Below are 15,324 nucleotides of genomic sequence, written 5' to 3' on the forward strand. Positions count from 1 at the left end.
TTGTGTCTGTCTTTATGAAAGCAGAACTCTTAACAGGCAGTTTTAGTCAAAAACATGTTGGGGGAAAAAAACTTTTATTTGTCGTTTGTTTTATTATAAGATTTCTGCTGAATGCACTGTCCTGTTTAGAAAAATAATGTCAGAGGAAATTTTGTTTTTTTGACAAAAGCTTGATATAATTTCCTTCAAATAATAAACAGAACACAAGAATGACCTGGAAATTAAATGTAATTGACCAAAAAGATCAATACCTACTTCTACAAGTGCATAAAATTAAAGTTTCAAGGTATTTTAACATTTTATCACATGTATGGTTTTAGATCTAAGAAAAGTGAAAACCGGTTTTTCCCTCAATACCACCAAGTGTGTTTTTATTAGGCCTGCCAGGTAGACAAGGTTACATAACCTGTGTCTGTGTGTGTGTCTGCACAAAAATGGGCGAGTGTGCTGTGTCGTCTTCCAAAGCAGTCTGAAATTTTCCCAAAAATGACACCATGTGTCATTTTTGGGAAACTTGTTGCTTTATGCTGCTTCATGGTCTTATCCCCCTTCCCCTCCTATTATCACCCCCTACCCCCCCTCTCTCTATCGTCCCTCTCTCTTCTTCCCCTCTTTCCTTTTCCGTCCGGTCCAACACCAAAGATTTTCAGACATGATTGAAATTAATAAAGTTTGGCCTCAATTACAAAAGGGGTTTATCCAGACATACCTTTGGTTTGTCTGAAGATTAATAACCCCTCTTGTTAAAGTAAAATCTGTCCAACACAAGAGGCCCTCAGCTCTCATCTGTCTGCCCAGCTGTTGGACAGGACAAGTTAAAAAAAAAAAAAAAAAAAAAAAAAAAAAAAAAAAAAAAAAAGACACCATGACTAGGAATACATCTTGTTTATATCATCCACAACCCATCATCCCTATCACAAACACACACACTCATTTAGTTTTTCCAACAGAAATTCTTTCCAGCGACTTACTGTACCATGCAGCCCCCCACCTCTACTCCAACTATGCCCTCAATTGCAGCTTGTTTAGGTTAAGCGTGTGTGTGTGTGTGTGTGTGTATGGATGTAGTTGGAGGAAAGGGAGCTGCAGAGGAATGCAGGTTAGAGCAGGTTGGGCGGACTGGGATGTTGCAGGGGAAACAGGGGGTCTCTGTTGAATGAGTGGATGATTCCTGTTGAAATGTTAAAGATGTGCTTGTTAGTCAACTGATAATTGTGTGTTTACTCCGTCAGCCCCCCCAGCACACCTAAAACTTTGAGGAATAAAAGAGAAATGTTTTTCTTTTCTTTTCTTTTTTGGCTTTGAAATGTCAAAAGTCCCATTTTGAGGGATTTCAGTTGCTGAAAAAATGGGAAATGTAAAGCCCCCAAAGTCTCCTGAAACGTTTATCACAACTCTCCTACAGGAAACGGTTTGTATACTCCAATTTATACAAAAACACACGTACACACATATACAGACCGGCAGGAACACTGCCGTCTGTGTATGGCGGCTCTCCTTCACTTCCGCCCCATAAATGTGGGTTTTCTATAGAAGAGAACTCAGAGAGAAAAGAGGAATTCATGTTGGTGTTTATTTGAATTTTGGCCAAATTCAACCTGGGAGCAGAGGGGCTGGTGTACACTGAACACAGCCCCAGTCGCTCCTGTACCCCCAGCCAGACACATACTGTACACACGGTCCATGCGTACATGCAATACAAATAGTCTTCCTTACACTCCTACCTGTTCATCCTTGCCCTATCAAGGAGCGGTTGTGTTTTTCTGCCCGCCTTTTTTGGTCCTCCCAGAGAAGGTATTTCCCTCTCTTTCCCACAAACACAGATGCGTGTGTGTGTGTGTGTGTGTGTGTGTGTGTGTGTGTGTGTGTGTGTGTGTGTGTGTGTGTGTGTGTGTGTGTGTGTGTGTGTGTGTGTGTGTGTGTGTGTGTGTGGACGCACACTGTTGCTGTGGCAGTGGGGTGGTGGTGGGCTGACCGTGTGAAACTCTTGCATTGATAACCTGCAACTCAAAGTTGCTCTGTCTCACTTCGTGGCCACCTCCATTGCCTGGATCCTCCTTGGTCCCGCTCCGTCTCTTTCCTGCCTCTCACCCTCGGAGCATCCGCAGCCCACCTTGGCTTCGGTCTGTCGCCATGATGCCCTCCATGCCACTTTTCCTGCTGCTGCTCAGCCTCATGGGAGCTCAAGCCATTAATGACCTTCGCACAGCAGCTGCCATGGGTAAGAATGACCTTTAACCCCCAAAACCTTATTATTTGGGATGCCTTCTTACAAAAAACTGCTGAAAATTCAAATCTGACTTCAACAAATGTCATGCATACAATTTTACAAATAAGTCACCCAGGATCTTTGATAGGAAAATATTCAGTTTGAACTCTTGCACGACTGTGAGGTGTGCAAACACTTAATGTAATGAAATAAGATTGAACAGAACAAACCAGAAGGTTGAACAGATTTTCAAAATAAATGTTACAGAATTATTGGTGTAGCTATTATACAAGTCCATTAACATGTTTTTCAGTAAGAAATTTTTCACAGTATTTTGTGGAACAACACGAGTCATTTTTAAGTAAAGCTTTGTGCACTGTTTAACACCGAACTCAAAGTTTTCTTGAACAGAATTAAATTAGCGGATAATTTATGAGTGATGGGACAGAAATGAAGGGGACAAATAAGATCAGTGACATTTAATAACAAACTTTCAATTAATGAAATAATTTGCATTTATACTTGCATTTTATAATACAAATATTGGGTTTTGTCAATAAAAATATAGATAATTTTGGAGCTTAAAATTCCTTTTTAAGCAGAATTTGTATTATGAGTGATCTACAGAAGAGGGACTCCCAACATTTGTCCGCCCAATCTTTTCCCCATCTGCCTTTATTTGTCTTTCTCTGCCTCTATGTCTCCTTTGTTTTTTCCCCCTAACTGGCCTTATTTATTGCACCAGCCCCCGTCATCTTTGCCCTCCTCTTTTTCTCTCCCTGCATCGTTTTCTCCCGCAAGGCTCCTCCCAGAGTTTCAGCTTTTTCACTTCTCACAAGTGAAGATTATGACAGAAACATCACATTTTATTGGTGCATACAAACATGGTTACGTGATAATTACATCTTTCTCCTCGTGTAGCTGCAGGTTTGTGTAAAACCCGCCCCACAGACCTGGTGTTCATCATTGACAGCAGTCGTAGTGTTCGACCATCAGAGTTTGAGCAAGTGAAGGTCTTTCTAGCAAAGGTCATTGAGGGGCTGGATGTTGGGCCTAACGCCACCCGCGTCGGAGTCGTCAACTACGCCAGCCGCGTCAAGAATGAGGTAAAAATCCATCTTTAGGAACCATGTGGCTTGTGCTTTTTACCGTGATGTCACCTAAGTGGGCTGTGATGGCACTGCAGGTGTCCTTGAAGACTCATCGGAGCAAACCTGCTCTGGTCAAAGCTGTAACCAAAATTGAGCCCCTCTCCACCGGGACCATGACCGGCCTGGCTATCCAGTTTGCCCAGAACGTGGCCTTCAGTGAGATCGAGGGCGCTCGAACCAAATCTCCGGACATCAGCAGGGTCTGACATGACTTTTGACACTGCCAACCAGGCAACTCAAATTCTCCTCTCTGACGAGAACCTGTCAGCACATTTGACACCTTTACCTTTACAGGTAGCCATCATCGTGACAGATGGGCGTCCCCAAGACAACGTCAGGGATGTGGCTCAGCGTGCGCGAGAGGCAGGCATTGAGATTTTTGCCATCGGGGTGGGTCGTGTGGACATGAACACCCTGAAGCAGATGGCCAGTGATCCTCTTGATGACCATGTGGACTATGTGGAAAGCTACAGCGTAATAGAGAAACTCACCAAGAAGTTTCAGGAAGCCCTCTGTGGTAAGATGGGACATAGAAGACATGAAGTACAAGATTTATAACATTTGTGGTATCAAGGAAAAGAGGAATAATACAGAATGGGACAGCTGTCTGTTAGACCCCCTTGTATGTGAGGGTAAGGTGTAAGGAACATCATCTTTTATTCCCATCCATTGCATCTTCTCTTTTGTCCTCTGCTCCTCCTCGGCCAGATTGTCACATGTTGGAAAGGTACTTAAAATTCACGGAGCGTGAGGACATTAGGGCAGGAACAATGTTTGGGAACACGGTTTTCTTCCCTCAGCTCTCACACAACTGAAAGGCAAGACTCATCTCTCTGTAATTACCGATCCATTAGCGACAACCATTAAAGCCTCTAATTAGACATGCCCCTCGGCTCTCCCTGTCTGCAGCACCTTTTTGATGCCGTCTCTGCGAACGCACCGGCAGACAGTCCCGCTGCAGACGTTTAGTCCCAGAGCAGAGCTGCATGATGGCAGTGTTGGACCATAATTGGATAAGTCTGTTTGTGACACAAAAAAAACAACAACAACAAATGCTTCTCCAATGGTTTCCAGCTGCTTGTTTTAAGGATCCGCCAGAATCATGAATCTGTTTTTACACTTCCTAAAGGTTGAGAAAAGGTTACAGCGGATCATTAAAAACTTTCCGTTTTTTCACACTGACCGTTTCATTTCTCCTCATCCTAACCCCTACTTTGTGCACGTGCACTTTTGTGTATGCTTCTGTGTGCTCTGCATGCACACAACACTCACAGTGTCGGACCTGTGTGCCACCGGTGATCACGACTGTGAGCAGGTATGCATCAGCACCCCAGGATCATACAAATGTGCCTGCAAAGATGGCTTTACCCTCAGGGACGATGGTCGCACCTGCAGTGGTGAGTGTGGGTGAAGGAATTTGTATGATCATCATGTGACTACTTTAGAATTTCTTTCCTTTTTTTAACAATTTTCTTCGGACCACCAGCTTGCAGCAATGCTGCCACAGATGTGGTGTTTGTGATTGATGGCTCTAAGAGCGTTCGCCCGGAGAACTTTGAGCTGGTCAAGAAGTGGATCAACCAGATCATCGACAAACTGGACGTCTCTGACGCCAAAACTCATGTTGGACTTGTGCAGTACTCTAGCTCCGTCAGGGAGGTATGGGTTGCAATTTTACTTAAATCCATGACATGTCCTTTCCCTCAAACATCCTGACTGCTGCCTCTATCACAGGAGTTCCCCCTGGGCCGGTACAACAACAAGAAAGACCTCAAAGACGCAGTCAAGAAGATGGCTTACATGGAGAGGGGAACCATGACAGGCCAGGCCCTGAACTTTATGGTAGAGAACAGCTTTGGGCGCTCCCGGCCTGGAGTAGCAAAAGTGGGGATTGTCTTCACCGATGGACGAAGCCAGGACTATATTGGAGATGCTGCCAAGAAGGCTAAAGACAACGGTGAAATAGAAACAACAGAAAGCAAAATTTAACGATGTTGAGCAAGAGTGAAGAAAAATTAACATGTATGTGTACCAGGATATAAGATGTACGCCGTTGGAGTGGGAAATGCCGTTGAGAACGAGCTGAAAGAGATCGCATCTGAGCCGACTGCGGATCACTACTTCTACACCGCTGACTTCAAAACCATGAACCAGATTGCCAAGAAGCTGCAGATCAACTTTTGTGATGGTATTGTAGCATTACCTGTCATCTTATCTCACAAACTAGAAGATCAAATCCTGACCTTTCTTTACTTTGTCGTTCAATCCCACAGAGGAGAAGCCGTGTGAATGTGACTCACTCGTAAAGTTCCAGAAGAAAGTAGAAAGTGCCCTACAGGCACTAACAAAAAAATATATCCTTTTTGATTGAGTATGAAGGTCTGACAAAAGTGATGTTGAAGGTGTTTTTTTCCCTTTATTGTATGGAATTGTTTTTTTTTGTTTTTGCCCTTGACAAAAACTTACTAGAGAATATGTCGAAGAGGATTGCCTTGCTGGAGAACAAGATCGTCTGAAGACTTTCATCCTACTCCCAGATTTACATCCATACACCAATGCAGATACACACACGAAATCGTTACTTACTTTGAACTGAGCATTAAAAAAAAATGTGTTTGTGCAAATTCCAAAACTCCTCTTTTACCCTCACCAACCCAAAACCCGTTTCCTCCTCCCTGTTTCTGCTCTGAAAGCCATCAGTTGCCGTGGGGACCACACCTTCACTCCAAACATGATCCTCTGAAGGCTGCCTGTGTGTCTGTTTTTAAAAAAAAAAAAAGTCTTCCCTCATAGGGAAACAGCAGGAGTATATTGAAGGTTTTTTTTTTTCTGGGAGGTTTTCACTACTTTGTTGTCATCAAATGGAGCTATGCATCTCTTCAACTGGTTTATAATCTCCTCTTCACCTCCGTTTAACACCCTTTACCTCTCCTTCACAGTACAAAACAAGATTATAACATTAAAATATACAAGTAAATAATTATTCAAACCTATGCCAGGCAATGAGGATGCACCAATGATGTTTATTTTCCTAAATAAAGGTGATATGGAAGTAAAAACAATCTTGGTTATTATTACATCCCACATTACAAACAAAAATGCACATAAATCCTTTAGAGTTCTGTAGATTTTTCTTCATTACACAGTGACATATAAACATTTCAACTTTCATTGTGAATTTTTTTTTTTTTTTGCAGAACCAAATTTTTAAGGAATCTTGTTTCAAAGCTCAAATTTTACTTATGGACAACTGAATTTATCAACCCAGAAAACATATGGACAATGATCAGGAGTAATGGCCTCCAATCCCTAGAGTTTCAGTAATATATCTCCCTGTAAAATAACTTGGATGTCTCTTAAAGTGACAAAAGGAGAAAAAAAAGACGAGCATTAAATGAAGATTAGCATAACAAACAGAGCAACTAAATAAAAAAGGAATATTTCTTATAAACCAAATAAAAATTGAAACTTGTAGACATGATTTAAAGAGACAACAGATAAAAAACATGAATTTCAGCCTCTAGTGGTGATTTGAGCGATTGCCATATTTGGTACGTCCGGTACCTTTAACTACAGAACAGGAGGGGCTTACTCAAAACTGTTTCATTATAAATTAAATATAAATTATTTTTCAAATTAATTTCTCCATTTTTTGAAAGGAGAAAAATGGAAAAACAGATTATAAAATAGTCAATAGAATTGGTTGTTGTGAAGTGTAATAATAGGCGTTCCAACTGCGTCATGATGACGACACACGGAAGACATTCCACTGAATAGCAGCAGCCAGTTCAAACAAGTTAGAAATGTTTCCACTGCCTTCGGCAATGTACGGTCGAACAAAATTTACAGTGCTTCGCGTTCAGAAAGTTCTGTTTTAAACGTAACATCTACGGCTGAACGCGTTCCTGTGGTTGTTCATTCAAACGGGCAGGTCGTTGAAATCAGCGCCACCTGCTATATCACCAAAGCTAGCATACTAGCGAGCTAACCGGCAGCTAGCCGAGTATGTATGAAGCAGGGAAGGCTGGGGTTGCTTCGGAAGTTTTGCATCGATGTTGTCAATTTGTGGAATAATTTACGGTACGAGAAATCCAGAAAAAAAAGGTATATAACAAAGACCGAATGCTTAGTGTAGAAGTTAGCGAATACCTGTAGGTTGAGCTAATTAATGATCGGGAGCGCTGAGCCAGACGTGAACATGGCCAGCTTGACCTGCCTGGATAATGGCGAAGACAACTCCAAGAAAGTGTCCGGTTCTGGCGTTTCGTGCCGCTTCAAGTCCGATTCCGAGTCGGACAGTGGACCGGTCGCGAAGAGCTTTGCGCGGCTGTGCAGCAGGGACGAAGGAGAGCGGGCATCGGCTCTGGAGGAGCTGAGCCAGAAGGTTCTGGTGTGTTTAGGCATGGACCGGTCCGATTCGGAGCAGTTGAGTAAACAAACGCTGCTGCATCTACTTCGACTGTCCAATTCGTGTCCGCTGCAGGAGGTTCGTTCGAAGGCCACCGAACTACTACGAACTGCCAAGGTAACGCTCGGAACTTATATACTCGTTGTTTTTTTAATGAAATTTATGTAATAATAGGACATTTACCATGTAATAATGCCTCTAATGTGTGTGTTTGTTCAATTTCAAAAAGAAATATTGATTTTTTTTTTTTTAACGTAAGCAGAAGCTAGCCCCCAAGTCTAGTTGCTGTTTTTGAAGATTCCTGCGTTGATGGAATGTCGGGATGTTTTTTCGTTATCACTTGAACGCAGCAATATCAATGTCGCCGTGAACTTTTATTGCATCCAAGCTGTTAGATGTGTCATCAGACTTTGGCGTGAAGGTGATGCAAGATCCCGCTGCTGTGAGCACTAACAAGCGTGCTGGACACGCCCCTCCCCCTCCCCGGAGCACTGATAAATACAGCAGACACACCCCCTTCCCCGCGCGCACTCTTTTTTTGTGGCTCGTGCGGGCAGAAAGTTCCAGGCCTGGTTTTAGACGCGTATTTCCCCCTTTTTTTTTTCTTTTTTTTTTCGTTTGTTGAAGCCGTTAGTGACCAAAGCTGGTGAGTTTGACGCCCGGCACCTGCATTTTCACGAGCTCCTCGCTGCAAAGCAGGCTTGGAGGTCAAAATAGATCGAGGTCAACTTATTTAAAGCGTTTTAAAGAAATTTGAGATGCCTTAAGTTAAACTTGATCTAATGTGTTGGAACCTATTCCCAGGCATTTCGAATTGCAGACACAAAAATGATGAAAACCTCCCAAAAATATGGATCAAACTGGTCTATATCAACAATTTGTACACATGAAAAACTGCAGATTTGTTTAACACATGAAAGCAAACCGTGTGCATTTAAGCTTAATGATTTTAGTTGCTTAGAAAAGACAAAAAACTGAGTTAAACTGTAACTTAACTTTATCTTATTTTTTACTTTTATTTATTTAAAGGAAGAAGGAGTTGAAATACCTCGAGCTTTGGCCTCTGGTCCAAGTTCTGTTATTCCTGCAAAAGAGGTATGTTTGGAGAAGATCAAATTCAAATTTTCTCAATAAAAACTGGAAGTTAATTTAAGAAGAATGCATTGATTTAAGTGAACTTCTAAAAAATGTACTGATACTGCTACATTTTCTTTTTATAAGGATCAAAAATACTACCACAGCTTTTAACGATTTATTTTTTGCTGCAGATAAACTTTAATCTTGAAGAGATGCACTGTGGGGAAAACGCCTTTTGTAACATTTTGATTCAGTAGAAATTGTATTTATCCAAGAGCCACAGAAGTAGAAAAATAAGAAGTAGCATCACGTTTCTGTTGCAATACCACAGTAGCTGTTACTTAAGACGCAGCATTAGAGCTGATGACTGAAGCTGCTGTCATCAGTGACTCACTAAGATTCCACTGGAGAAAGAAAGGTGCTTTCTACTTTAATTGTTTTTTATTTTACCATTTAAAGGTGTGTTACTCTTGGAAAATATTTTGTTGAAAGAAAAGTAGAATATAGGATGGTTTTTGACTGTTTTTCTCCTTCTAGATGCCGATCGAAGGACCGAATCACGACGTGCTGATTGAATCCTTCCTCTCTCTGGGTCGTGTGGACCATCTCACCATGGTCATGGCTCTACATCCAGCTTATCTCAGCTGTTTCCTGAGGACCCAGCAGGCTCTGTTGGAGCTGGATGGCCCCTTGCCCCATCACTGGAGACATTACATTTCCATCATGGTAGGAACACCTCATAAGAGCGTTGAAAAGGGTCTAAATTCTCTATGGGGCATACGTTGTACAAAAAAATGCATTTGTGCCACAAAATAATTTTAAGAAGGGAGTGAAATACAAATTTGCATCCACAAACTATAAGTTACAATGAAACAGGCAATTAATTATACTGACATAATGTGTGGTCTGAGTAAGATCAGAAAATCAATATAGAGTAAAGCTATAACACAGACAGAAGGTGGGGTTTAGTTTTATTTTAGGCTTTGAATGAGCTGCAAATGCATTCTTAAAAAGAACTATTATTTCTGAGAGTCATATAAACAGGATATTGAGAGTCAAGTTGCTTTACCAGTACTCCTGATTTATTTACCTGTCTAGGGACGGTATTATAGCACCTCATTATTGGTTATCAAGTTTCCTTTTAACAACAGAACTACAGAAAGGAAATGAAATGTTTCCTCTTTAGTTTATTTAAATTAGACAAAAACATTTGCAAAAGTCAAGTATTTTTTTTATTTTAATGAAGTCTTTGAAAACAAATCTTGACAGGGTTTTCAGATATTTTTGTTATATGAATAAAGAAAAGGCAATATTTACAGATATATTTTATTGTATTTTCATTGCCTGAAACAGGAAGTACTTGTTTTCTTAAATTGTGGCAACATGCGAACACTAAACAGCACCTCTTATTTTGTCTATAAAGTCGTGTTTGAGTTGTTCTAAGTCATTACGGGGATCCATCCAAACTGCGTTATACAGGTTCATGCTGGTTACCATGGTTGTGATTAAAAACCTCCAGTTCAAACAAAAAAAGTAAACAGTTATTTTTTAGTACATTTACAATCTTTTCTGCTGACAAACTGAAACAAAGAAAATCATTTTTAGCTTTTTTTGTTTCTTTAAAATTCTTTTAAATAGAACATCAAATAAACAGTAACATTTCATTTCATTTGTTTTTATTTTTTGAAAGGAAACTTGAAATAACCTAAAAGTGCACAGACTGATTTTTGTGGCCACAAATGAGTTTCTCGTTTGCACGTTTTCGCCATTTCACCGCTACAGTATTTGAACCATGTCACTAGATGAGCTCTGTAGAATTCAGTAGGTGACACTTTTATTTAAAATAAAAAAACAAGATTTTTTGGGGGGAGTTTTTGGTTTTGCAGCCTATACTTGTGTTGACACTGTTCAATGGAAGAAGAATCTATATTGATTTTTAAGAAACTGTCGCCAATATACACTTAGTTTTTATAGACAACTTCTAAGCAATCTAAACGCTATCTTTTTACTGTGAAAAAGGTCAAATCTGATTCTGAAGCATTCATGGTAGTCGTCAGACCCGTAGAGGCCATACAATTCAGAATTGAAAGATTTTGGCTGAAAGCTCAACGTCACTGAAGCCTCTGGGATGTGTGTGACTGTGTGAGCTCTCTGCATGTTGTGCGTTTGTCCTCTCTCAAATCCCTCATCCGTAGCCAAACGCTTCCTCCGTTAGAAAATGGTTAAACTCAGAGCCGCGAGGATCAAAGGTGGGGAAAAAACAGATGGTTAGCTGACTGACTGTCTGTTCTGCAGGCTGCAGCGCGGCACCACTGCTCATACCTGGTGCAGCAGCACAGTGCGGGCTTCTTGGAGACGGGAGGCGAGGAGAGCTGGCTAAGTGGCCTTGAGCACGCTCCCGCTAAACTGCGCAGCCTACAAACACTCAACAAGCTGCTGGCGCACAGACCATGGCTCATTACCCAGCAGCATATCGAGGTCAGACACATCACCCACTTACTGCCTGCTTTCTCTTAAGCTTTTGGGATTGCTCATACGGCCATACAAGTCAAGTGATGGAATACATTACACGTCTGAATTGCATCCATCACTGACTCCGCTGCAGCTTCTTTTATGGAAGACACTGTAATTCTACTGGACCCTGTTACCATCATTTCTGTCTTCATGGATTGTCACTCGTGTGCTGGGAGATGGGATTCTCAGCAGAACACAATCTATTCCAGACAGTTTTTCATTGAGTTTCCAGATGTCATGTAAGCTAACATGTGACCACCTATAGATCCACACATTATTGCTTTGGTTTCCCATTCTCAGACAAAACAGACTTTATCTCATTTGATTGCATGTGTTTTTCCTTGATTCATTATGGCTAGCTTTCATTCGTGGGAAAAAGTGAACCCGTTCCCACAAATCCTGACTTAGGAGTTCAACGTTCAGTTCAAGTCATGTCCCGTGTGAACAGACTCCATTCAAGTTGTTCAGTAGTCCTCTGTTTCTGTGACGACCCCGCAGGAGTTGGTGTGTCCTGGAGCTGAGCCTCGCTGGTCCCTCGCCGAGCTGATCCACGCCGTCATACTGATGGCGCACACTCACGCTCTATGTTCCTTTGTGTGGGGCTGCGGTTTGAATCCTGAACCCGACCACGCTGGGGGCTACACGTTCCAACCTCCATCTCCGAGTCACCTTCCGCGCAGCCCTGCTCACGAGGACGGCAGGCAGGAGGCGAGTCTCACAGAGATTTGGTTTCAAACATTCTGCTGATTTTTGTTGAAAGTAAATTTCAAATTATTATTAAAAAGCTTCGTTGATTAGATTTTTTTCCCCCCCTAAAACTTAGTGTTAAACGGTTTTTCTAGACCTGAGTAATATGTAAGAACATTTCTGAAAGATTGATTGTACATATGCAGAATAACATATTGAATAATATTTACTAATAATAACATTTTGGGGACATCAGCAGCTTCTTACAGACACTGACTCAGACAACAATTTGCTTCTTCATTTTTTTTTCCCAGTTGCCTAAAAAGTGCTTTTATGTGCAAAAAGAAAGTTTCATTCTTCGAGTCAGCTCCTCGTGCTCCCAATCTCTCTTCTTCAGACTGACAACCAAAGCAGTTTGTGCTTTAAAAATCGTCTGTTTTTTTAACACAATAAAAGGCAAACTGGAAGCACTGGTTTAATAGGACGGATGGCTTTGTGCATAGACTCAAATGAAGACTTCTTGTTCTTTAGCAGGCGGATGGCACAGTAGAGGTGGAGGTGTTGATGAAGAGAATGGCGGAGCTGCAGCAGCAGGAGGAAGAGGAGTGCTCACAGGAGGAGATGGTGTCCCGGTTTGAGAGGGAGAGGAGTGAGAGCATACCGACCGGTACGTGTTGGCGAAGCTTTGCAGGCTCTGCTCTCACTGAAGGTGACTCACTTCCTTTGTGCCCCGTTCAGCGGTGGTGCGAGGAGCTCCGCCTGACCTGCTGTTGTGTCTGGTGGTGGATCCCGAGTTCAGATATGAGGACTTTGCACCCAGAGGAGAGCAGTCTCCCACCACCATGAGAGCCCAGGTAGTCTGGAGCAGCATTAATGTCAAAAGTTCAGCTTTTTTTCGTGAGATTCGTGGCGGCTCTCAGAAATCGTCCCGTAGACACTTTTCCTGTTGTGAACCATGTGCAGGACTACTCATGGGAGGACCACGGTTTCTCTCTGGTTAACAGACTTCTGCCGGACATGAGCCATCTCCTAGACGAGAAATTTCAGGTATGTCCTTATATTAGTGACTGACTCAGAGCAATCTGAAAGGGAAACATCAGGCTCCAGAAGAGGTTTTGTTTATTTGCTTGCCAAATTTCTGAATTTAACACAAAAAAAAAGATTAATGAGTCTTATGTTTGTAAATTACATCAATAGTCATATAATGAAGTATGACTACATTACCCAGAATGCCTAGAAGGGCCAATGGGGAGTAGGTTAGAGGGGTTGATGGGAAGTTTTTTATTGAATTGTATTGTTGTACATGTGCTCCTGTTTTATCTGCAATGAGCAGCCTTTGCAGAAACTGCAGCACGAAAACTCTCAATATTATTGATTTGTGACGCACAAAATGTTAAGCAATACACTGACTTTTTCAGTTCATGATGTTGAAGTGCAGTACTTCCCTTAATCGAGTGCTGTGGTTGACCAAAGTTGTGCTAAAACGTTTTGATCAAATTTTTTTTTTTTGGATTGCTGTGAACCACAGAAAACCATTTCCAGGTCAGTAAGAACAACCAGGATTCATACATGAGGCGCTCTGTTAATTTTATTTAGAAAAATCAAAGACTATGATGCACCTTTATGGTAAAAAAAAAAATATATTGGTAATCCTTTTTACCTTTTATGACCATGAACCCGTGCTCCTGCTGTTGTGGATAAATGAAGGTATTGCACGGCGGCACCTTTGCAGGTTGTGAGCAACTTGACGTACCACAGGATGGCCATGCATGAAGGTGTGGACACATACACTTTGAGGAAAGCCCTGTGGAACTACATTCACTGTCTGTATGGGATACGGTTAGTAAAACCTAATCCAATGTTTCCTTTGGGAAAAGAAACAAAGCCTTTTGTCTAAAATCCTGTTTTTTTTTGTTTTTTTTTTAACGCAGCTACGATGACTATGACTACGGGAGCATAAATGTGTTGCTGGAGCGCTCTCTGAAGGTGTTTGTTAAAACCGTGGCGTGTTACCCTGAACAGACCACCACCCGCATTTACTGCGCCTTCTGGAGACACTTCAGACACTCTGAAAAGGTAAGTACGGTCATTTGTTGGGTGCTTCTCTGCGTTGACCTTTCTGCAGAATTAAGGCACTTTGGCTTCCCTTTTTTCCCCCCATAGAGCAGGATTCCACATTCAGTACTAACAAATGTTTAATTGTTTTTTCCGTTTTTGGGTTTTGCAGGTCCATGCAAATCTAATAGTGATGGAAGCCCGGCTTCAAGCAGCTCTCCTCTACGTCCTACGAGCCATTACACACTACATGAGATGACACACACACACACACCAATGCAGTCTCGCACATATACAGTGAATGTCAGCACATACATTTTCCATGTTTCAGCATTGATGTTCATAACACTAATTTATGACTTGGATGTATTTAAAAACTGTTACCCGTTTTGCACTGAGTTTGTGTATGCTGGATGAGCCTTTTGAGTTTTTTTGTTTTTGTTTCGATTTTTCTGATCATGTTGCGCGTGTTTCCATCATATCCATATGCTGCATGTAAAATCAAGTTTGGCATTGAGAAAGGAGTATTCCCTGCAGAACATCTTCAGGCCGCAGTTTTATTTGCAGAAAATTGTGCTAAAACAGAATTGTATTTTTATATTTAATAAAGCTACTTTGCTACAAAGATTGATTTTTTGAGGGATTTTTTTTTCAGATTTAGCGCCTTGGCATTATAATTATATATTTAAAAAAAACTGCTTTCATACTTTGTGGGAATTAAATGTCATCCATCCACATAATTTATTCCAGGTGTTTCAATTGTGGCGACAGGTGTGTTAAATTCTGCGCCTGGACTTGTAAACTGCATCTACAAACCTCCATGAAAGACTCAGGAGCTTGGATCTGTGGTTAGATGCCGTGTGTAGAGCAAAAAAGTGACACATCTGAAAATTCCACAATGAACTTGGATTTTATAACTGAGTGGAAGGGATTGAGAACAACAGCAACTCATTAAACTGGCAGGTCTGTGGACGCAGGGGCGCGTAATGCAGATGGGCCACACGACTGTTGATCATCCAAAATTCAGATCATTGGAACAACAGGTTTGTGTGCTCCTGATTCACGATGATCTGAATAAAGAAATACTCAAACGCAATTGTAAGGCTAACGTGTCCTCCATAACAAAAATGCCACAAGAAAATGTTAGAAACACAATTTTTACCAGCAACTGCAGAGCAGTTACAATGTTTGGCCAGAAGATGGCGACAAAGACCTAATATTAG

General features: G+C 41.5%; 2 protein-coding genes across 4 annotated transcripts; both read left to right on the plus strand.

Annotated features, from left to right (window-relative positions):
• Positions 1-1,815: 1,815 nt before the first annotated feature.
• Positions 1,816-6,422, plus strand: matn1 (matrilin 1). 2 transcript variants are annotated; one of them, XM_011481200.3, is made up of 10 exons: positions 1,816-2,221; positions 3,131-3,315; positions 3,396-3,560; positions 3,655-3,877; positions 4,635-4,757; positions 4,847-5,019; positions 5,095-5,317; positions 5,396-5,548; positions 5,634-5,714; positions 5,827-6,422. In XM_011481200.3, the coding sequence occupies exons 1-10, from the start codon at positions 2,134-2,136 to the stop codon at positions 5,874-5,876; spliced, it is 1,464 nt and encodes a 487-aa protein (XP_011479502.1). In that variant the 5' UTR covers positions 1,816-2,133; the 3' UTR covers positions 5,877-6,422. The 2 variants fall into 2 exon arrangements, with proteins under 2 accessions (XP_011479502.1, XP_011479503.1); XM_011481201.3 differs by lacking the exon at positions 4,635-4,757.
• A 1-nt stretch (position 6,423) lies between these two features.
• On the plus strand, positions 6,424-14,726 carry sesn2 (sestrin 2). 2 transcript variants are annotated; one of them, XM_011481198.4, is made up of 11 exons: positions 6,424-7,885; positions 8,798-8,863; positions 9,383-9,571; positions 11,141-11,323; positions 11,858-12,067; positions 12,578-12,713; positions 12,785-12,900; positions 13,010-13,093; positions 13,779-13,885; positions 13,978-14,122; positions 14,274-14,726. In XM_011481198.4, exons 1-11 carry the CDS (start codon positions 7,529-7,531, stop codon positions 14,358-14,360), a joined length of 1,680 nt encoding a protein of 559 aa, XP_011479500.1. In that variant the 5' UTR covers positions 6,424-7,528; the 3' UTR covers positions 14,361-14,726. The 2 variants fall into 2 exon arrangements, with proteins under 2 accessions (XP_011479500.1, XP_011479501.1); XM_011481199.4 differs by having other exon boundaries at positions 12,581-12,713.
• The last annotated feature ends 598 nt before the right edge of the window (positions 14,727-15,324 follow it).

The sequence above is a fragment of the Oryzias latipes genome, chromosome 11, assembly GCF_053564925.1.
Source record: "Oryzias latipes strain Hd-rR chromosome 11, Olatipes_Hd-rR_3.1".
Classification (NCBI taxonomy): Eukaryota; Metazoa; Chordata; class Actinopteri; order Beloniformes; family Adrianichthyidae; genus Oryzias; species Oryzias latipes.

Excerpts from the sequence above, each read along its gene's own strand:
- sesn2 (XM_011481198.4), top strand. The coding sequence starts at position 7,529 with ATGATCGGGAGCGCTGAGCCAGACGTGAACATGGCCAGCTTGACCTGC. Across the intron at positions 12,714-12,784 it reads GAGTGAGAGCATACCGACCG|CGGTGGTGCGAGGAGCTCCG; the intron begins GTACGTGTTGGC and ends TGCCCCGTTCAG. Across the intron at positions 14,123-14,273 it reads ACTTCAGACACTCTGAAAAG|GTCCATGCAAATCTAATAGT; the intron begins GTAAGTACGGTC and ends TGGGTTTTGCAG.
- matn1 (XM_011481200.3), top strand. The coding sequence starts at position 2,134 with ATGATGCCCTCCATGCCACTTTTCCTGCTGCTGCTCAGCCTCATGGGA. Across the intron at positions 3,316-3,395 it reads CCAGCCGCGTCAAGAATGAG|GTGTCCTTGAAGACTCATCG; the intron begins GTAAAAATCCAT and ends ATGGCACTGCAG. Across the intron at positions 5,549-5,633 it reads GCAGATCAACTTTTGTGATG|AGGAGAAGCCGTGTGAATGT; the intron begins GTATTGTAGCAT and ends TCAATCCCACAG.